At 39.9% G+C, this 19,860-nt stretch overlaps 1 protein-coding gene across 6 annotated transcripts in view; it reads right to left on the bottom strand.

Moving 5' to 3' along the window:
- The window catches only part of lipeb (lipase, hormone-sensitive b), a 30,271-nt gene extending 10,484 nt beyond the window's left edge, over window positions 1–19,787 (bottom strand). The window contains exons 1-12 of one of the 6 annotated variants that reach the window (XM_085176562.1): window positions 19,601–19,787; window positions 19,108–19,144; window positions 16,063–16,103; window positions 12,069–12,310; window positions 10,917–11,201; window positions 10,067–10,157; window positions 9,663–9,689; window positions 8,901–9,046; window positions 8,306–8,491; window positions 4,849–5,001; window positions 1,988–2,132; window positions 244–471 (exon numbers count right to left, since the gene is read on the bottom strand). In XM_085176562.1, coding sequence (XP_085032688.1) covers window positions 244–471; window positions 1,988–2,132; window positions 4,849–5,001; window positions 8,306–8,491; window positions 8,901–9,046; window positions 9,663–9,689; window positions 10,067–10,157; window positions 10,917–11,201; window positions 12,069–12,310; window positions 16,063–16,103; window positions 19,108–19,144; window positions 19,601–19,691 — 1,672 coding nt within the window. In that variant the 5' untranslated portion in view covers window positions 19,692–19,787. The other 5 variants (XM_085176563.1, XM_085176566.1, XM_085176564.1 and 2 more) reach the window with 5 other exon arrangements.
- Window positions 19,788–19,860: the final 73 nt, after the last annotated feature.

The following is a 19,860-nucleotide window of genomic DNA, read 5'->3' as shown; positions in this document are numbered from 1 at the left end:
GCTGAAAACTTGACTTTTTATCTTTTAATGTTTGTTACCCACCTGACAACTTATTTCAATAAACATGTATCATACATCCAGTAGAGTAAAGCTGTCACCTGGTGGTTGACCAATACGTTTATGTAATGTATAACAAGGAGTAGACAGATGTGCTCGACAGAAACGAAAAATAGGATTCAACTTAAATCTCAACTTCAGGTAAAAATCAGAAATACACACACGCACACACACACACACACCTACCTGCGTAGGCACTGAGACACCTAGAGAGCACACTGAGTGGCAGCAGGGGATCCATGAGCGTTAGCAGACGGGAAGGGGATGCGTAGGCTGTCAGCAGGGTAGCTGGATAGGCTGCCACGATGCCATCTGGCATTCGCACACCAAAAGCAGCAGCTCGCATCGATGTCGTCACACATAAGTTGCCTCCTGCACTGTCACCAGCCAGACACACCTTCTCTCCAGTCCATCCTGTAAGGAAAAATAAATAAAAATTATAGACTTCTGGTACAAGGACAGATAGAAAGAAAAGTAATTCACAGGGAAAACGTTGAAAAATGAGACAACATGAAGGGGACAAGAACATTTTTTTTTTAAATACATCTTTTCTAAAAAGAAAAAAAAAAAACTATGACATTACTGAAATGAAAAAAAAGGCAGTATAACAGCAACTCTCTTTTCTGTTCACCACTGTGGTAATAGGCAGCTCTTGTAACTAGGGTTTCCCTATCTACTTCATAGCCGTGATATTGAGGACTTGTACTACAGCAGTAGCATATTGCACTGCAATCTCTGTTAATTTGACACAGTGTGCTTCAGCGGACGAGCGTCCCCCAAACCGACCAGATGGCTTCTTTTTTCTGTCGAAATACTGAGCATCACAACTGGTGTGATAGCACTGAACAGCAAGTAAAGTGCAAGAAGCATACAGCATGATCACTTTCAAAGTGATAAATGAATCCTCTCAGGAGGTACAAGGAATTGGTGAACGCAGCGGAGGATTTAGAGAAGCACTCCACAGAAACCTTCATGCTGAAATAGGTGGGTGTTATCCCTTCAACGTGCCTGCTCAGTAATTCTAATAACTTTCTTCTCTTTCATCTGCCTAAGGGACATACTGTTACTTCTGCATACAAAGATGTAACACACACACGCACACACGCACACACACACACACACACACACACAGCTTTACTTTTAACACAAAATTGTTTAGATTTTTTTCTTCTCTTTTTTAAAACCAGAAATCAAAAACTCAAATCTCCTTTAAAACAATTTAAAGTATTCAGACATGAAATCAGTAGCTTGTAGAAGATCAAATGAACTACTATCTTGAGGTATCTCCACTCTCTGGGGTTTAACTGTGGGCTTTTGGACATACTTTGATCCTTGAGTGGTCCAGAATATGCCTTTCCATGCTTGAAATCATTGCTGCGTTTCCTCAGTTCTGACAAGTTATTGCTTATTCTGTCACAGAGTTCCTCCATAACCCCATGCTGCTACCACCATGCCTCACCATAGGCTAGTATTAGCAAGTAATGAGCAGTGCCTGGTTTTTGAAAGGTATAAGGCTCAGAGTTTTGCCCAAAGACCAATATGTCTATCAAATCACACTGAAGGTCTATGTCACCACAAAGTTAATACTAGGAACATTCCTGGTAGTTAATTTCTTTCATTTCACAGTTATTGAGGCCACCGGACTCCTGGGAACACTCAGATTTAAAAGTTGCTTTGTACCCCTCACTTTGATTTATGCCTCAAGTCTTACTGCATATATCTACAGAAAGCTCCCAGCTGACTCCATGGCTTTGTTTATCCATTTTAAATTAAATCTTTAGTACAATAAAGTGAACAAAATATGAGAGGGTTTGAGTACTTTGTGAATCTGCTGTATACTATTCCCATGACTTTAAAGAATAAACAGAAAATATACACGAGAGATACAAAGCCACACTCAAGTATAAACAATGCTGTGTGATGCATATACCTAATAGGTGGTGGTTTCTCAAAGCCCAGCAGTAGGCATAGAAACATTCCTCTAGGGCGCGTGGGAAGGGTGCCTCAGGGGCCAGAGAGTAGTCCACTGACAGTATGGGAACACCAAGGTCCTGGGACCAACTCTTTAGGTAGGGCTGTTTCAAACAGAAGATAAGGATACAAAGACGTGACTTTATAAAAGGAAAAACACTGCTTTTTTATGTTGGTAAATTTATGACACACAACAGCAGCCATAATAAAACACAGAGGCAGGGAGACAGAAATAAAAAGAGAAGTGATTGAGGAAAAGCCTGCTGTGTGGAACATTTGAAATGAAGGACAAAAAGTTATGAAAATTATGCTTTCTTCTGATGTCATCTGTCTGCTTTCTGGCTTACTGTCTAGACAAAGGGAGAATGAGCGCTGCCCTCACAGTCAAATCCATTTTCCTTCTTTTTGCACTGCAATAACAAAGGTGCCCACATGTCCTATTTTGTGAAGTATGAAGAGAGAGGACAAAGAGAAGGAGGTGGCGTGGATATACAAAGAAAATCCATAGATACAGATTTGCTGTCAGAATACTGATCGTTGTTTTATATCGTTACAGTCAGGTTAAGCGTTTACTCTGCTTAGGCAGTGACCTTGAAATGTGACAAAGGCACGATGAGTTCTGACAATATTACTTTTGCAAAGCATTCGCCCTTTCCTCTTCTGTCTTTATCAAATTCCAACACCTATACGTTTGCTATGATAGGTGTTGGTGAAAGCAACAAATCACCATTCACAATGGCAGGAAGAGCACAGTGTGTACATGTTTATGTGCCGTCTCATCCCTCATTGATTTAGTATGACAAAAAGAAAAGTAGATGCTCCAGCAGTCAGCTGTGATGTCTTAAAACTCTACCTGTCAGGATAAATCTCGGTGTGAGGACACAGATAAGTGTGTGCATGCAGTCCGAGCACTGAGCAGGAAAGGCAATGTGAGCTTGTGCAAATCAGTAAAGCTGCTCCCAAGGTGTATATGCGTTCTACTGAGTGAGAACAACAGCCATTACTGGCAGTCTACAACAAGTCAATATGAGTCAATGGGCAGGTCTGCTAGTCAGACAGTTCATCATTTGCCTGCATAAAAGGAGCTAAGTATTTATAATTTTTTTCTTTTTTTCCCTAAATGCCCCACTGGGCAGAGAAGAGGTGTGTGCATGAGTTTTAATGGGTGGGAACCAGGCTGTATAAATTTAAATGACTCAGGAAACTCTCCTCACACACATAATTTTAGAGGGTCCCAAATCTATCCTCTAAGCAGGAATTAAGAGGAGCTGCTGTCCTACTGATTCTTAGACAGAAATAGCAGTTAATCTGCAAATACCTCAACATTTACTGAATGTGGGTTTGTGCCCAAGTTACTAAATACATAGACTAAGTACATTTATTCCTGTGATATCAGCATCATTATGCACTGAGACCACCACAGGCTTCTTCATCTGAGGTTGAACTGTTCATCTCCCCCATATGATGGGAGATACAGGATCTAGAAGAGGTTAAATGAGCGACTGAAGGCAAAAATGCTCATCTCCACTGCATCATAACATTTTTCATTTTTGTATTCCTCATTTCTGGGTCTTGGTAGAGGGATCAAAAAAGGCAAAAGGAGGAAAGTGATGTCCAAATACAACTAAACTGTGATGTAGAAAAAGGACACAAAGTGAACAAAAATGATTTTGTGATATCAAAAAGATTGAGAAGGAGGATGTAATAAGAAAAGAAAAAAAAACAAGCGCCTAGAAAAAAAGAGAGAAGGATAGTCTGACAAGTCTTCCATTAGTGCCCTGGGTAATCTTTCTCTGCGGGGTTGTACAGTTCTCTGTTAATTCAACATGACAGCCCCACACATCCCTTCTCTGATTGCTCCCTCTCATCCTTTGGTTGCTATGCAGCTGCAGATCAAGGATGCCAATGTCCTTTGCAATTTCACAGAGCCCTGTCTTAAAGCAGCTATAAGTAGCTTGATGCCACATAATGACCACACAAGCACTTCCTATTTATAATCAACAAACCACACTAATGTGCAGTCTTGCTGTTAAAATTTATTTACTGCCACCAATTTAAACTTATGATCAAAAGGGGGAAAAAAAAAATACTTTAAGGGTTTTTTACATAGTAATAATATACAAGGCTAGTGTCTATGTGCTTCTCTTTTCTAGAACAGTGATCCAGAAATTAAATCTAGGATACAAGTTCCTCCTTTATGAGAACAAAAAGGAGTGAGGATGAATTAGATGACAGAAAGCAATCACAGACAAGGGTCAGCTCTGCAAGCACCTTACCAGTAAGTAAGCCACAGAGTAAGGTCAGAGAGTCTCTGTTAAGTTTTCAGGGGATAATTATAAAAATAATTAGTCTAAATTCTCAATCCATGTCACACTATTGACAGGGGAAGAGACTCAGACTGGTAACCCCTCTTCTCCTCTGCTGTCAACTAGTATCTGTCTCATCAACACTTTAATTAGTTGGGTTTTCATTACAATTAGTCTGAGAAAACATGATTGAAGGGATAAGAGGATGAAATTAGCTGGATGACAGCTTTGGTGATAGAGGCTCAAAACCTGAACTTGGTATCTAATGCTAGAGGTGTATTGTTGTTAGTGCTTTGACAGGTAAGTGCCACCTTTTCTTGGTCTGTGTTCTATTATAAAATCTTACAAACACGTCAATACTCTCCTATACAAACCTCCATTAAATACAAGGAAAAGCAGTCCATTGAATCTAACCAGTTTTATCACGCAAGACAGAGGTAATCATAATGAATCTCTAGTCAAAGTAAAACACTTCTGAAACTGAGCTAAATTCAGTAGAACAGTAGTTTCTCACCTCATGAGACTTTGAGGTCTGTGCCACAAAGCCTCCTCCATGGAAATGGATCAAGAGACATGGAGAAGAGGGGAGGCGCTTGGTCTTCAGCCCCAGGGAAAGAGAGATAGCACCCCCCTCGGAGCGGGACAGAGACAGCAGTGTTTCACTGTCCTGAGAGAGTGAGATTCAACAAAAAAAAAAAAAAAAAAAAAAAAACCTTATTAGGAGAATGAATAACTTAGAAGATGAACAGAAAGACAAATAATCAAGATCTCTTATTTGGGTCTAGTATTTACAGTGTCTGTGGTTCCAAACAGTGTCTTATTGCTGATTAATTTTCTAATGTTAGCAACAGGGTTCCTTTGAGAAGTGGATTAACCAGTTGTTCTGCAGCAGCTTGCTGACAACCTTGCCTGGCTGCAGGAACACATACTAATTCCCATTAATTAACAGAAACAAGGACAGAGGCTAAGAAAGTGTTTCGACTGATGCGGGCTTGTGTTTTGTGACATAAAAAGGACTGTTGTTTGTTGGATGATCAATGTGAGAAATTGTATGTCTGGTTAAGTGCCAGGCTACAAAGAGCAGCTCTGATAAAGGGGGAGTCTCCCAAGAGAAAAAGGGAGGCAAAGGGAAAAGAAAAAAAAGAAAGAAAGAAAGTAATGACATTGTGTGTGTGTGTGTGTGTGTGTGTGTGTGTGTGTGTGTGTGTGTGTGTGTGTGTGTGTGTGTGTGTGTGTGTGTGTGTGTGTGTGTAAACAAGAAACAAGGAAAATACCAACAAATATTGTTGAATTGTTCACTGAAAGATTTTTTTAATGTCTGATATATGTAAGGTCAGCAAAAACATATGGAGGACGACTAACCTATTTCAGTACACTTTCCTAACCACCAGAGTTGGCTACTTAAATATGCATCACATGCACAGATAATGCCAAGAAAGATGCAAGTGTCATCTGGTGACACAAACAACCTGTGGACTGGCCTAGCACCCAGCACTGGCAGTCTACTTATCTTCTTGTCTAAGTGCTCAGTAGGGGTGCAACGATACTCATATCGATATTGAACCGTTCGATACAGTGCTTTCGGTTCGGTACGCATATGTATCGAACAATACAACATTTTTAATTTATTTTATCAATTTTCCCTCTGACGGTGCTGTCTGTGTTGAGCGCTCAGTGGATCTGCGCTCGACAGTGCAGCCTAGGCGGAGTCCAGATTCACTGAGCGCAGGGCAAGCTAGCCAGACAGAAGTTAAGCTCTCCTTGCAACATGGCAAATTGAACCTCCCCCACCCTCATTCAGATCTGGCGTTTGGAACTATTTTGGTTTTCATGTGACTTATGACCCTGAAGGTAAGCGCGTCATGGACAAAAGTAAAACAGTATGTTGGATGTGTCAGCAATGCTCAATTACACGGGTGGGAACTAGTGTGTTAGCGCAGTTAGCTCGTTAACGTGTTGGCTGTCCAGCCCCACACACGGGGCGATCCGCGGTAGCTCGTTAACGGAGATTTGCTGTGTTGTGGCGTTAACGTTATTTCAACGAGATTTACGCTGACAGCACTAGTGGGAACACAACGAATATGACTGCACCTTTACGCTGACATCATCCTAGTGCAAAGACAAGTGGAAGCAGACAAAAACAACAAGCACGCATGCTGCAAACTTTACCCGAGTCATTTAGACAGCCATTAGCACATGATTCTCCTTATGGGGACCTGATATGTTTAATATGCTGCTGAGAATATAGCCCAGAAGAAGCATATAGTATAGCTTTTATTTTGGAAAGAGCCATTTCTCTGTAATAAACTCTTTTCCAAAGATGAGTGATTCCTCAATCAGATACAGGGCTCGCAAAATTGCTAGCCCGACGTCCCGGGGCTAGCGATTTTTCCAGTCGGGCTACCAAAATCTATCTCTGCCCTGCCCGTCGGGCTATCGTAGGAAGGAAAAATATATGTCAGTGCTTTTGCATTCTTTCGGAAATGTAGCTGGGTAATTATGTCATTGGCATCGGTGAGCCACTGTCAATATGTGACATATTGAAATCGCGTTTGAATTTGCGTTTGTTTTTTGCTTTCACTTTGCAGTCGCGCGAACTGTGTATAGAGAGCGACAGCACTGATTGGTGAGTGATGATAATTTGCGCACCAATTCCTCTGACATTGTCTTATCAATCGTTAGCTTACTATGCAAACATGACAAGTGAAATCTCCGGCAGCAAGCTTAAACATGTGAGAGGTTGATCGCGCAGAGAATCGCTGAGCGCCTGTGTAAAAGCAGCAGGAAATATATTTTAGTTCTGCTGAGCCAAATAAGACAGGTCAGGGTGAAGAAGTGACAGCGAAAGAAAAGCTTACCACAAAACGGAAAAGTTATGACAAATCAGACTATGAGGCAAAAAGAAAGTGCAGCTTTATGGTTTCATGGACAAAAGAATTTCTGTGGCTGCAATATGACAAACTAAATAACCAGGGCTGCACATAAGTGGTCCGCAGGTGCGCATTCGCTGTCAAAATAAAAAAAAACACGCACAAGATAAGAAGTTGCAATGCGTGTTTGCGTACATAAGATTTTCAGGAGGAGGACAGACATTTGTTTAGAACTCTTAAAGATGTCGAAGAAGCTTCTTTAAGCAATTACTGTAATGTTCCTCCACCTCCAAAGAAGAGTTAGATTACAGGTAGATTACGGCTTCACGCTGTTGTATCTTTTGCTTTTTTAAATTCTGACCACTAGTTTTGTTGTACTGTTCTTTGTTATTGTGACTATGTTGAACTGTAGCAAAGAATCTGTGTCTTCTCCAGCTAATAACTAACCACTTCTCTGACATTTAACCTCTACCATGGAGACATATGTGTATTGTGTGCAACACAAGGACAGTTTAAATTTGTAGCTGCACTTTTCTATATTCTTTTGCCTTGGTGGTGTCCAAGTTAGGAAGGTTCCCCTTATATGTTTTGCTTTAACAGACTTCACAAATGCTTGCCAGACCAAGGCTGTGTGCAGCCCAACAAGGTTTAGATCAAACACCTGCGACTGATGCCTCCCTTGCTTCCAGATGAAGCCCTTAAGTCAGATGCTAACTGGCAGTGCCTGCAGTGTATCCTTAGCAGTTTCAGACCTGTTACAACCCTACTTAAAATATTTTTGAGAATAATCAGATCAGATGAGCGCCAGGGTCTTTCATCAGGTTGTTTATGTCATTCAGATCACAAGTTTGACTTTGTTGTTATGTCTCAACCTACTACGCAGGCATGAAAAGCACATTACCGTATTACAAGCCCATCTCTGGCAGTCATCCAGAATGAGATTAGAACTCAACATAACAATGACATAGAGACAAGTGTACAGCAAGTGCCAGCATTAGTCTTTAAAAGCTCTATAAACTTTTGCAGAGTTTGCGATTATAAAGATTTTATTGAATTTTCAAGTATGCCACTACAGTATGGACTGAATAAAGATTCAAGTACCTGTCCTTCACGCAGGTCATACGAAATGAGTCTCATCTGAACAGGAGCAGTGCCGATGTGCGCTGATGGTGGAGCTATAGTTACTGATGCTCTGTGGTTGGCCGCCAAGGGAAGGTCAAAGGTCGCAGGAGGCACAGAAAGAGCTCGGTTTACCTTGACTTGAGTGGATGTCATACTGGCGAGACTCTGTGGTAAAAGAGACAGACAGAAAAAAAACAAAACAAAAACCCCCAGACATTTAGTGAGAAAAAAAGTCAAAGGAAGATGAGGGAAAAAAAGTCCAAGTTTCAGAGCGAGGCAGGCCACTGGAGGGAAAGAGAAACTGAATGAATAAATCATGAACCCCATTGAATAAATTGAATTCCACTCTATTATTACTAACAGCCTGTAGGTGAAATGCATAATGATAGAAAGGTACCATTACCAGAGGAAAGCAAAGTAAATCTGATACTGCTCCGAAATTAAAAACAGCACTGTGCAGATCCTGGTGCATTGGTTAGCAAAGATAACTCTTCTCAATTACAGATGTCCAAGAGTGCGCGTCTCTGTGTGTTTGTCAACAGACAGACACAAAAAACATTAACAGTCTACTCACAGACAGGACTTCAGTTTCAGTGATGTTCCAGAATGTCTTCCAGAAATGGACATCCAGGTTCTGGGTGATGCGGTCAAATTCAGTCCCCCTCAACTCGGGGTCAATGGCATACTTTCCTGAGGTAAAGAAAGAGCTGGCTGCTACCCCTGAAAAAAGTAGGGAGAAGCATATATGATGAGGAGGAGACCGAGATAGGGCAATGGAAAAAAAGACAAATGCATATTATGATAATGATGGGTTAAAAATGTAACAGAAACTAAATAGCAAGGACAAAAGATTAAAATAACAGGTAAGGGAGCCACATTTAACACACAGACAAAGAGCAGGAACAAGTGGAGGAGGGAATGAACATTAAAGTTTCAAGTGTCAGGTCCCTAGCAGGGGAGAGAAAGAAAAAAAAAAAAACTTAGAAGGGTGAAATTTTACATAGTCAAAACACTACAGTCATTTTTGCCACAGGGAATTTTAAGTCTACTGTACTGGGCCCATGGTAAGCCACACAAGGACTCAATTGTATTATCAATCTTCTCTTGCTTTCAGCGGTTTGTTTACTGCCCACGATTATGGGTCAAGGATGGGCAGTAAGGAAAGGCCTTTTATCATGATGATGTACAGGCACAGGAATGCTAATGTAGCTTACAGTGCTAAGTGCAGAACAATTTGGCAGAGTAAGAGCTTTAGAATAAAATAAGTTTCTTCACACAGTTATACAGACCACTACAGAGGAATATTATAAAAGGGGTGATGGTCTAGCACACTCACCATATGGTGCAATACCTCCTGCTTCCACTGTGGTGCAGCAGAGAGCACAAGAAACCATGAGAAATGGATAATTCTTTACTGAATGTTAAATAGTTTTCTGTCTGTGTACACACATGCACAATACATGTGTGTCTATGACAGTGCATGTTCTTCTCTTGGTGCCTCTGTACATAACTATGTGCATGTTCAAAACATTCTGAAATATAAAAGAAGCACAGCAGCAAGCCCTCAAGATTCCAAGGGATGAAAGAGCATCTACAATCCAAACACAACATCAAAAGTTACACAGTCTGGGGCAAGGGAGCAATGTAGAAGAGGTGTGGGGCTGGATGAGTACGATCTATGAATGAAAACGATCTGGCTGGATGATGAGAGGGTGCAGATGCAGACAAGATGTTGCTGACCTATTCCTGACTGATGCCGCTTGTAGTTTTCTCCAAAGGCCACAAGGCCGATAGCGATGGTCTGAAGAAAGGGGCGAATGGCTGGAGTGAACTAGAGGGGAGAAGGCATGTACAAAAACAGAGAAAATAATTTCAATTCCAGTCCACTATCCACACATTTAAACATAAGAAATAGAACACAAATGTGACTAGAATCACTACAAAAGAAAGTGAAAAAAGAATGAGAAAATCTCATAATAACAGAATTGTAAGAGATTACAAAGTGATAGAGAACAGACTCAAAGGGAGCTTCATCATTTTTTCCCTTTAGTTTGCTTTTGACCTCTGTGCTGTGAGAGTTCAGCCTCCCTTGTTAAGCTCAACTGAGAAAAATGGGAACTGCTGTAAAGATCACCAGATCGTCGTTCTGTATTTCTCATAGCCTTAACATCTCTTTTTAGGGTCAATTCCTATTTCTAAAATAAAAGCAGGGGAATATACACAGACCAGGTAACAGACCAGTTGCCTCAAACATAAACAAGTTCTTTCTTTTACAAAACTAAAGAATACTTTACAAATTACTATAGAAATCTTTGAGACCTCTATTCCGCAACTAACTAGTCCTAACACAACACAAAATATAAAAAAAAAAATTAAAGGTGTAGAATGCAATATGAAAAATTTGATGGATGAAAAATGTATATAACCTTTACCAGAACTGTAGCTATGAGTAGTGCTGCTCATCTATATTTTTATAACAGTTTTAAAGCAGAAAACACGTTTTCTTACTCTTCTTACTCTCACCACTCCACAGTTCCCAGTGCTTATCCTTGTCACATTAAAACATGACTGCTAAAACAGCTCATCTCACCTGAAAGCCCAGACAACGGCCATAGAAGCAACCCTTGTGCATGGATGCATATTCACGGACAAAACTTTCGCTGAGCCCGCTTTCATCCTGGAAAAACAAATTGCCGTGGCTGTTGTCATGTAGCATGCGCTGAGCCAGGTAAAGCAGGGCACGCAGCTGGCACAGAGCATTACAGTACGCCTCCATTTCCCCTGCATTATGTGTTGCTCGGAAGAAGATGCTGCGGCGGTTGGCTGTGATGTAGTGGCCCTTGTGGATGATGTGGAGAAGGCAGCAACGCACAACCTAGAAAATAAATGTGACAATAAAATACCTAAAATTAGAAAACATCCGCCACACAATAAAGTTTACTTTGACATTCAGCAAATTCTAAATCACATTACACTAACCTTAAAAACTTTATTAAGTACTAATATAAGTATTAGGAAACATTATATTACTGGGTGTTAAAGGGATACAATTTTATAGAATTATATTTATTCTTGAAATGAAGATACACAGCAATACACATTATTTGAAAAAACAAAACCTAATGGTAAGTCTCCATTTGTGCACTCATTAAAGAGACAAGTCTTCTGGGTGTGCTTAAGTTGCGATTAAGATTAGTGTGGTAAGCCTAAAGGGAAAGGAGAGGATGTGTGAAAGCATGGCTAAATGAGAACATGTAAAAAAAACTTCCTGCTTCACTGGGTGTTACAGATTAGCAAGAGTGGTACTGCTGGAATGAGAAGGATTATAAATGTGGAAACAGAGAAGCCAGAAAACAGAACAGGATTCATTTGCTGCTCTACTAGACTCATTCTGTTGTGGTGGGCTGCAGTAACCGAAGGTCATGATGTTTCATCAATAACTGTACAAGATAAAGTACAGTGGATACAGTAGAGGCAGATATTCGCAGCTGGAGGAATTTATCTTGCCCACTTTGTAACATAAAATCAATCTGTAAAACAAATGGACTGACCTTGAAACAAAGTGATATTCAAGCAAAGAGGTGCTGTGAATAGTTTCTCACAGTGTGGAAAGAATATTGATAAGAATGTATTGCAGCAGAGGTACTATTTCTCCAAGCTGCACAGAGATTAAATAAAAAACACACACATCCAAGAGTTCATTTATACACGCAGAAAGATCTTAAAACATCAGAAAGCCTACCTTGACCAGGGAGCGATAGCCATTAGCTGGTATATGTGGATCAAAATCAAAGTGATGGTAAACATTAGCAAAGCCAGAAATAACAGGTTCCAGATTGCGAGCGTGCTCCTGAATCTGCTTCATGGCCTCCACCAGCCGCCGTGCAGCATCACCCTGTGACCCCTTGGCTCCCCCTGAGAAGAAAGCTGCATTTTCTTCGCACACACCGTACAGGGCCGCAAATACTGCTTTGGTATCCATCACTAAAAGCAGTGAAACAAAAGGAAAAGGCCACGAATGAAACAATGCAAGCATCAGGTTTACTGTGGGTAAAAATAACAACATTCTTTTAACATGAGTATGTATTCCACTGGGGAATGTCTCTTTTCACTTGTAGGCACGCAACTGAAGATTTAGGGGTGTAATCGCAATAATTTTCAGTTCCTGTTATTAGTAACAATGTTGTTACTAGTTATTAGTAACATTGTTGTTACTAATACCACTATCCTTCCACACCCAAATGTATTCTTATATGCTGCGTTTCTAAAAACCTGACTGAAAGCTGGCATCTGCTCCAACTACCATAAAAAGTAGCACCCTGATCAGTATTCTGCACCACACCCACAGCTGTAATCAGCATGTAGAAACTGTACCAAGTGGGATATTTTTGGATATATCCTACAAAATGTTCTTAGTCTTATTAACTGAGCCCCTACATCCTAATGTATGGAATCTCATGAACTGAAACGTGTTAAGCGAGGCTTGAAATTAAATGATGTAAACCAAAGCTGCACACCAAAAATCCACCAAGATCTGGTATCATGCTGCTGGGAAACAAACACAGATTAGTCATACACTGACAAAAACACATAAACAAACTTGCATACGAATCCCAAAGGGAGGTATACAGTAGACAACCATCAGCAGACTGTGTTTATCAAGTGTGCCCACCTCTCGTGAAATTTAAAAAAACAAAACACAAAAACAAAACAATAATAACAAAGATGTCGCACTTTTGCCCTGTTGGATTATCACTGTAGGATGGCATTCTCCTACTGAGTCACTTGAGATCAGAGTTTCCATAACATCCCTGGGAACTAGCTGGTACTTGTATAAGGTTTCTGGCATGCTGAGAAAGAGGAAAGAAAAGAAGGGGCATTGGACACATAGAAAAGTTCAATTCAAAAAAAAAAAAAAAAAAAAAAAAAAGCATGAGAAACCTATGGGAGAAATGGAAACAAACGTTTTTTTTTTTTGTTGTTTCTTGACTTAATAGATTTTCATTAAATTATCACCACTTAAGTGATGCTAAATTAAATGACAACTCTAAGAATTAGCCTCAATCCTTTAACTTTGGATTTTACATTTTCAACTTTGAAAAAGCAATACAGAACAAATGCAGATAAATAATTCTGGTAAAACAATGCCCAAAGAGACATCATTGATTGGGAAGCAGAAGTAGGCTCTGCATGCTGAAAAGTGAACAGATAACAAAGAGAAATATTGTTTCAAGGGTCAAAGAAATAATGGAGCCCTAATCGCACAATTATTCTACTATCCCCTGCCATTCAGGAAGAGTAATAGGAGAGGCAATTTCAGACTGCTGGGAGGAATCACGTCCCCCTGACATCTGCAAAGAGACATTTATCAGCCAGACAACTTATAGCACACACGCACGCACGCACATTTTCCTGGCTGGCATCTGCTTCTCACTCCCCTACTCTGACCAAAAAAAACAAACAATTTCTTCATATCCTAGAAGAGAGCCTCTGAAGAATCAGGTTTAAAAAATAAAAACTTTTGTAACTGTTGTACACTTAGTAATAAATTATTTAATTACATCAAACATCTCCCCTGATTGTTTTAAAGTCGGGAAAATATGCATTATCTGAATACACCTAATTCCAAGTCCACATTTTACAGAGCTGAGGCTTTTTTGTTTTCCAAATCAGCAACCAGTCATTATGTGCTGGGATATTATGTCAACTATCCACTCAGTTGTGTCTGTTTTAATTTGCTTTTGTCAAAAGCAGAAAACTTTTATCTAAAAACACAAAACCCTCTGAATTTATGTGATTTATGTGACCAATGTTAGTTTCTACATTTATTGACCCTGGGGAATACAGAAAGACCAAAACAAATACAGAACCAAAATCAGTGAACTAAACAGGGCAGCATTGCAGTGGGAAAAGGGTTTCTTTTTTAAAATTTTCAGCTTAAAATAGTTATGTTTATTCATCCAAAGCTTAATGAAGCAGCTTCAGGGCAAATTTCCAACCAGTTCAGCCATGTGAAAGGAATACTTTTTGTGGTCTAATATCATCACATGGTTTCTGGGGATTCTGAAACGCTGTGCTGCTCAAACTCAGTGAACCACAAGTTTATTATTTAGAAATATGGACAACTATCCTTAAACATCAAGACTTTTTAGCTTTGTAGACTGGTAGGACTTCTCTCACTTTTTTAGATTTGTCTCAAAATTGACAGCTTCTTAGATTGACTCATCCATGTTTGCAAGCAAGCCCAGGTGTATCAGACAAAGGAAAACAATGGCGATTTACATTTATTTGGTGGATGTTTTCCAGAGTTTCAAAGTCCCACTCACCCTGACATGTTACACAAGCATTACTTACTCATATTCCTGGTAAAGATCAATGAAGTAAACCTAGACTAAGACTCAAAACAACTCAACAGCTACCTGCAGATCTATACAACTCTTGCTCAATTTCAGGATTTGACCAAGAGCTAGTGGATTATGTGTGGACTGCAAATGTTCAGAGCCTGACAACACAGGAAGCAGTCATGTTATGTACAATGACATCAGAATGAAGTACCAAAGAACATCTATAAATATACTTTTATCTTTCTGCATAAACACATTCACAGCAGTGTGACCTAAAGTGATACAGTGAGTGGTGCTAGTCAAGTAATCACCCAAAAGCAATGCTAATGCAGTCAAACCAGTTTGGGCACAAACCCAATATTAAAATTACATTGCCTAATTAGAGCCGGCGGTGCAACTCTCTCATCTGAGCATGCCAATAAGCTTGATGTTGAAAGGGCCTGAACTTTACGAACCCTTGGATAAGCATAAGCTGCTCTGAAACTTGTTTAATGAAAATTAAGCCAGGAGACATTACAACCCTATCTAACTGCAGGGACCAAATCACACGCAAATGAAATGCAAATGAATAAAGTTAGGCAAACCAGTACCATCTTATTAAGAGTTCAAACATACAATGATCCAATAAAGACTTCACCTTTGTTTGACAAATGATAATGCCTAGAACAGAGGGAAAAGGATAGCTGTTACTAGAAAGTATCTTGCAAAGCATTTAAACACCTGTCAAATGCTGGCATTCAACCCATGTGTTGGCGTAAACAATGGTACATTACACCATGCATAAAACCACATTCATCTTCAGCTAGACTCAACTACAAATTTGTGATGTTTTGTGAAACCATCTTGCAAAGTTGTGACAAAGTTTTGCATTGATAAAACTTCTCCACAGGCATATAATCTTGTCATCTTGCCAGGATTTTCCATAATAAAACACATGCACCCACACAAGCTGATAACATTACAGGAACGGTACATTTACAGATGGTAAATATACCATCAGACATGACTCACCTACTGTCCTTATCACATCCGCTTTGTATGCATTCACAAATGCTCCAGGCTTCCTCTAACTAGCATGTCAATACTGAAAATGTCTCAACATGCCTTGTTTTCCATATTTTTGTAAAACAAGTGGCCACTGCAACCATTAAGCCGTACCTGGTCTCTCCACATTAAAGATGGATGAGAGTCAGCATTAATAAGTCATGTACAACAACCAACACCAACAACATTACAGACACATAATGTTCCCTGTGGGGCCCAAAGACAGTGTGAATTTAGCATCCATAAAAATACCTGCCGACTGCCATTGGCATAACATACAACTGACGGGATGAAGTAGTAATGGGAAAAAACTGAATTGCTTAAAGAGAAAAAATTTAAAGTGTTTACCAGCATCTGAGTTCAAGGCTCTGTCCATGTCTGTGTCCTCTCTTCCACAATGAGAGCATGGAGGGAAAAAAGGAGAGAATGAGAGAGAAAGAAAAATAGATGCTGGTGTTGTCTAAAGGAAAGAGAAAGTGATTTCCAGCTCTGTTGTCTTGCTCGCTTGTCTTTGTGATGTATCTCTTTACCTCTCAGATGTTGTAACGAGAAGCAATATGCTGCTCTTCCCTGTGTTCTCTGTTGATCCTAACCATGCCTCTTTTAAAAGGACAGACAGCAGGGACGACCCTTGCCCAGTTAACTTTCTCCCTGTAACTCGAGGCTATTTTGCTATTGGCAGATCAGCTTGCAACTCCCTGTGACCTTAAACTTAATTGGCAAACTACAACCATAAGATTATGATATGATAGCAATATTTTAACTGTTTAAATGTTTGTTTGTTTTATTTTATTTAAATGTTTAATATTAAAAACCAAAGTTTACTTGCTACCAAGAACTAACAATTAGACTTTTTAGGAATAACTACATAAAAAAACCCTACACAAAACTACATTCACAAATGGTTACCCCAACAAAATTCATTTTAAAATTGTTAAATTATCAAAACATTATGATTAATTAACTAAACCTTCCACCACTTAGCACTAGCATTAGTCTAACTCATATGCATTACACCTAAAGTGCCAATAACACTTTAGTGTTGTGACCCCATGTGTTAGAGTTTTGAGTATTTGAGGTGCCTTTAATACATTTGTGCTAATTTAAGCATCAGAAACATGCAGTTTGCGCCAACTCTTGAGAAACACTAATGTTCAGGGATGAATCCAGGACATGGACAGCACGTGAACACCCAAAAACAGATGGTGAAAACATGATTTGAAGGATATTTTTCTTGCGGAAAATATGACCTCACTGAGATCTTTTTGACTGATATCACAGATGACAGTTTCATAACTCAGTGAATGGAGACATGAACCTTCACCTACTTATAGAAATACTGAGATAAACAAACTTACGAACACACACACACACACACACGCACACACACACGCACACACACACCATACTGTGCAGCAGAACAAAAGGCTCTGCTGCATTCTCTCCCAGTGCCTGCATCTCTCTCCCAGTCCAAAGATATTGTTGAAATTGGTGCTTCTAAACTGGCCTTAAGTGAGAATATGAGCATGATCTGCCTAACTTATGCCGTAAATGTATTCTGCTCTGGAGGTTAAGTACAGGTTAAGTTTCAGATTAGAAAACGACAGATATGAAATCACCGACACCTACTGACCTTCTCTGGAAAATGGTGTCAACATTCCAGGAACATCACTCAGACCTTTGGGCACAGACACTAGGAGGGGTTTAAGTTTTGTTTTTAAAAAGCATCTAATATTTGGTTTTTTGTTTTTTTTTTAATTTTATGTCCCTGATGAGCATCACTAAGAAACAGATTCTTAGTCACAACATTATTCCTTGATTGTTTTTTTCCCCTCTTTGCAATCTAAAACAATTTTATTGCTTTTATTGTTACCAGGGTAGAGCAAGTGAATCCAGATTATGACAAAAAAAAAAAAAAAAAAAAAATACCTTGGTACATTGAACTGACTTTGTAATACAGGGCTCTTTTCATTTTCTTAAGCAGTTAAGAAAATGGACAGATGGATGTTTATTTTTATGTTAATTTTCAGGAGATATAAAAACATTTTATAATGAGAAACAGATGTAAATAATAAAATGAATGTGTAGAATTCCATCTGGATTTGGACTGACTGTGAGGACCGGCTCACTGCCCCATGGGAATTCTTGTCATTGCTTGTAACACCTGTGCTTTTCCAAATGTCAAGTGACTGCAGTGAATAGGCCTGTCATCTGTAAAAGAAAGCCTTTCAGCAAAGCTAAAAGCAAATGAAAACTTTACATAATTTAATGGTATTAAAATGGGCAGAGAGAAAATAAACTTAAGAGTTTTCCTTTTGTCTTGGCTATAAATTCTCACTTGAAATTCCTTCCACTCAGAAAACCCTACCGAAGTTGTTATATTGAAGTATCTTCTCAAAGTCAGTTTGACTTACTGTACTGATCTTGTCTAAGCCTTCTCTAACTTGTTGGCATTTGTTTCCCCACTTTATCAAGCCTAAACAGACCAATGCTGTAGAAAAGTGGGTAATTATAATCCCAAGCACATAAAAACACATTGGCTGTTTTTCAAAAGGCACCCTCCATCACAGCACAACCTCTGAAAGATGGTCTCTTTACATATGATGTGACAGTTGCAGATGTGTCATACTCAAAGAATTAAATCTATAGAAAGACATCTTTGTCCAGGGCAAAGGCAAAACGGAAGAGCGCACAGCAGTAGCCCAGTAGTATCATGAGATGGAAGTTTTGACCTTTCTACCAGAGAGAGCACCTTCACACGCACACAAGTCCAAACTCAACAACAGGAAACTTGCAACAATGAGCCTCCACACCCTTTACATAAATAGGTTCACGTAAGTTTTATAACATCACAGCATTATAGGAAAAGAAAATTATAAGTCTGATGATAAAACCTGAGCATGTTAGGAAATTTACATAACAAGTAAGATTAGGGAAGCGTTTCCTATCCAATTATAAGTGCCTACAACACACAATGCCATTTGATTAGATAGCAAAGACAAAGATAAGATTCAGACTGCGGTCAGAAATATGGCCTTTTGAACGTGGTGGGCTGGACTGTTCTTAGATACAATGAGACAGAAGACTAGTTACCAGACGAACAGAGCAAAATCGAGAGTGCGTTTAGTAATAATAGCACATCCACAGTCCCTACGAGCAGCGTGCTTTGAAAGTCTGCCACTGCCTTTCAGAGGCTTGCTGTTAGTCACCATGTGTCACCCTGCTCTTGCGTCACACCGGTCGAACTAGTGACAGCGTCACCATCAGTCCACCTTAATCGATTAGCGCACAGTGCAGTACAACTATAAACTCCCCCTTTGTGTGCATGTGTTACGCTCGCAGCTTTAATCTGGTTAATCTAGTCTTCTCCTCTAGTGGTTGTTTTTGGCGTACCTGTTCAGGTGGGTCCGGTCGGTGTCAGCGGTCGACGCTAGAGTCACGAAAAGTGACAAGTGAACATAAATACGAGCACGTGCTACATACAGTACGTGTCCCGTTAATTAAAGTCTATTACATAGATAACCTGGCTGCTAACGTTACAATGACAACTAATGGCGTGCAGGCGGCTTCTACGTCTAAAGGATGCTCTAACTAGAGACATGCCAGCAACAGAGTGTCAGAGTTTGTCTTGACAATTATTTCACCAACAGCACACACATGTTAACTCAGCGCCTCCCCTTTTCTGTCATACAAGAATCACGAGACTTTTACTGCTAAAACAGACCTAGCGGCAGCTACCAAAGGACAGCTAACTTAGCCGCTAACGGACGTTAGCAGGAGGACACAGCGTACAAATTGGGGGGCGGGGGTATTATTAAAGGGACAAGCCACAGAGGGAGCGTAGTAGGTAGACCAAATTTAAAAAAAAAAAAAAAAAAAACCTCACCCAGTGGACCCTCTTTGTGTTTGGACGAGCGCCTTCCATTCACACCTCTTTCCAGTCTGCTAGTCCCACTACCCTTCTTGCTAGACGCCATATTCGCCCACTCTGTTTATGCACCGCCTCTCACATTTCTTATAACGGATCTACCTGGGAAGCCATGAGACCACGCCCACGCCAGAAATGTAAGCCAATGAAAACCTACTTCTGTTTAGTAACCAATCAGGACAAATCAAAATTTCGTAAGTGCCGCCCTACTCTCTTTA

The sequence above is a fragment of the Neolamprologus multifasciatus genome, chromosome 11 (assembly GCF_963576455.1).
Source record: "Neolamprologus multifasciatus chromosome 11, fNeoMul1.2, whole genome shotgun sequence".
In the NCBI taxonomy this organism is placed as follows: domain Eukaryota; kingdom Metazoa; phylum Chordata; class Actinopteri; order Cichliformes; family Cichlidae; genus Neolamprologus; species Neolamprologus multifasciatus.
This window is presented reverse-complemented; position numbering and strand designations above follow the sequence as displayed.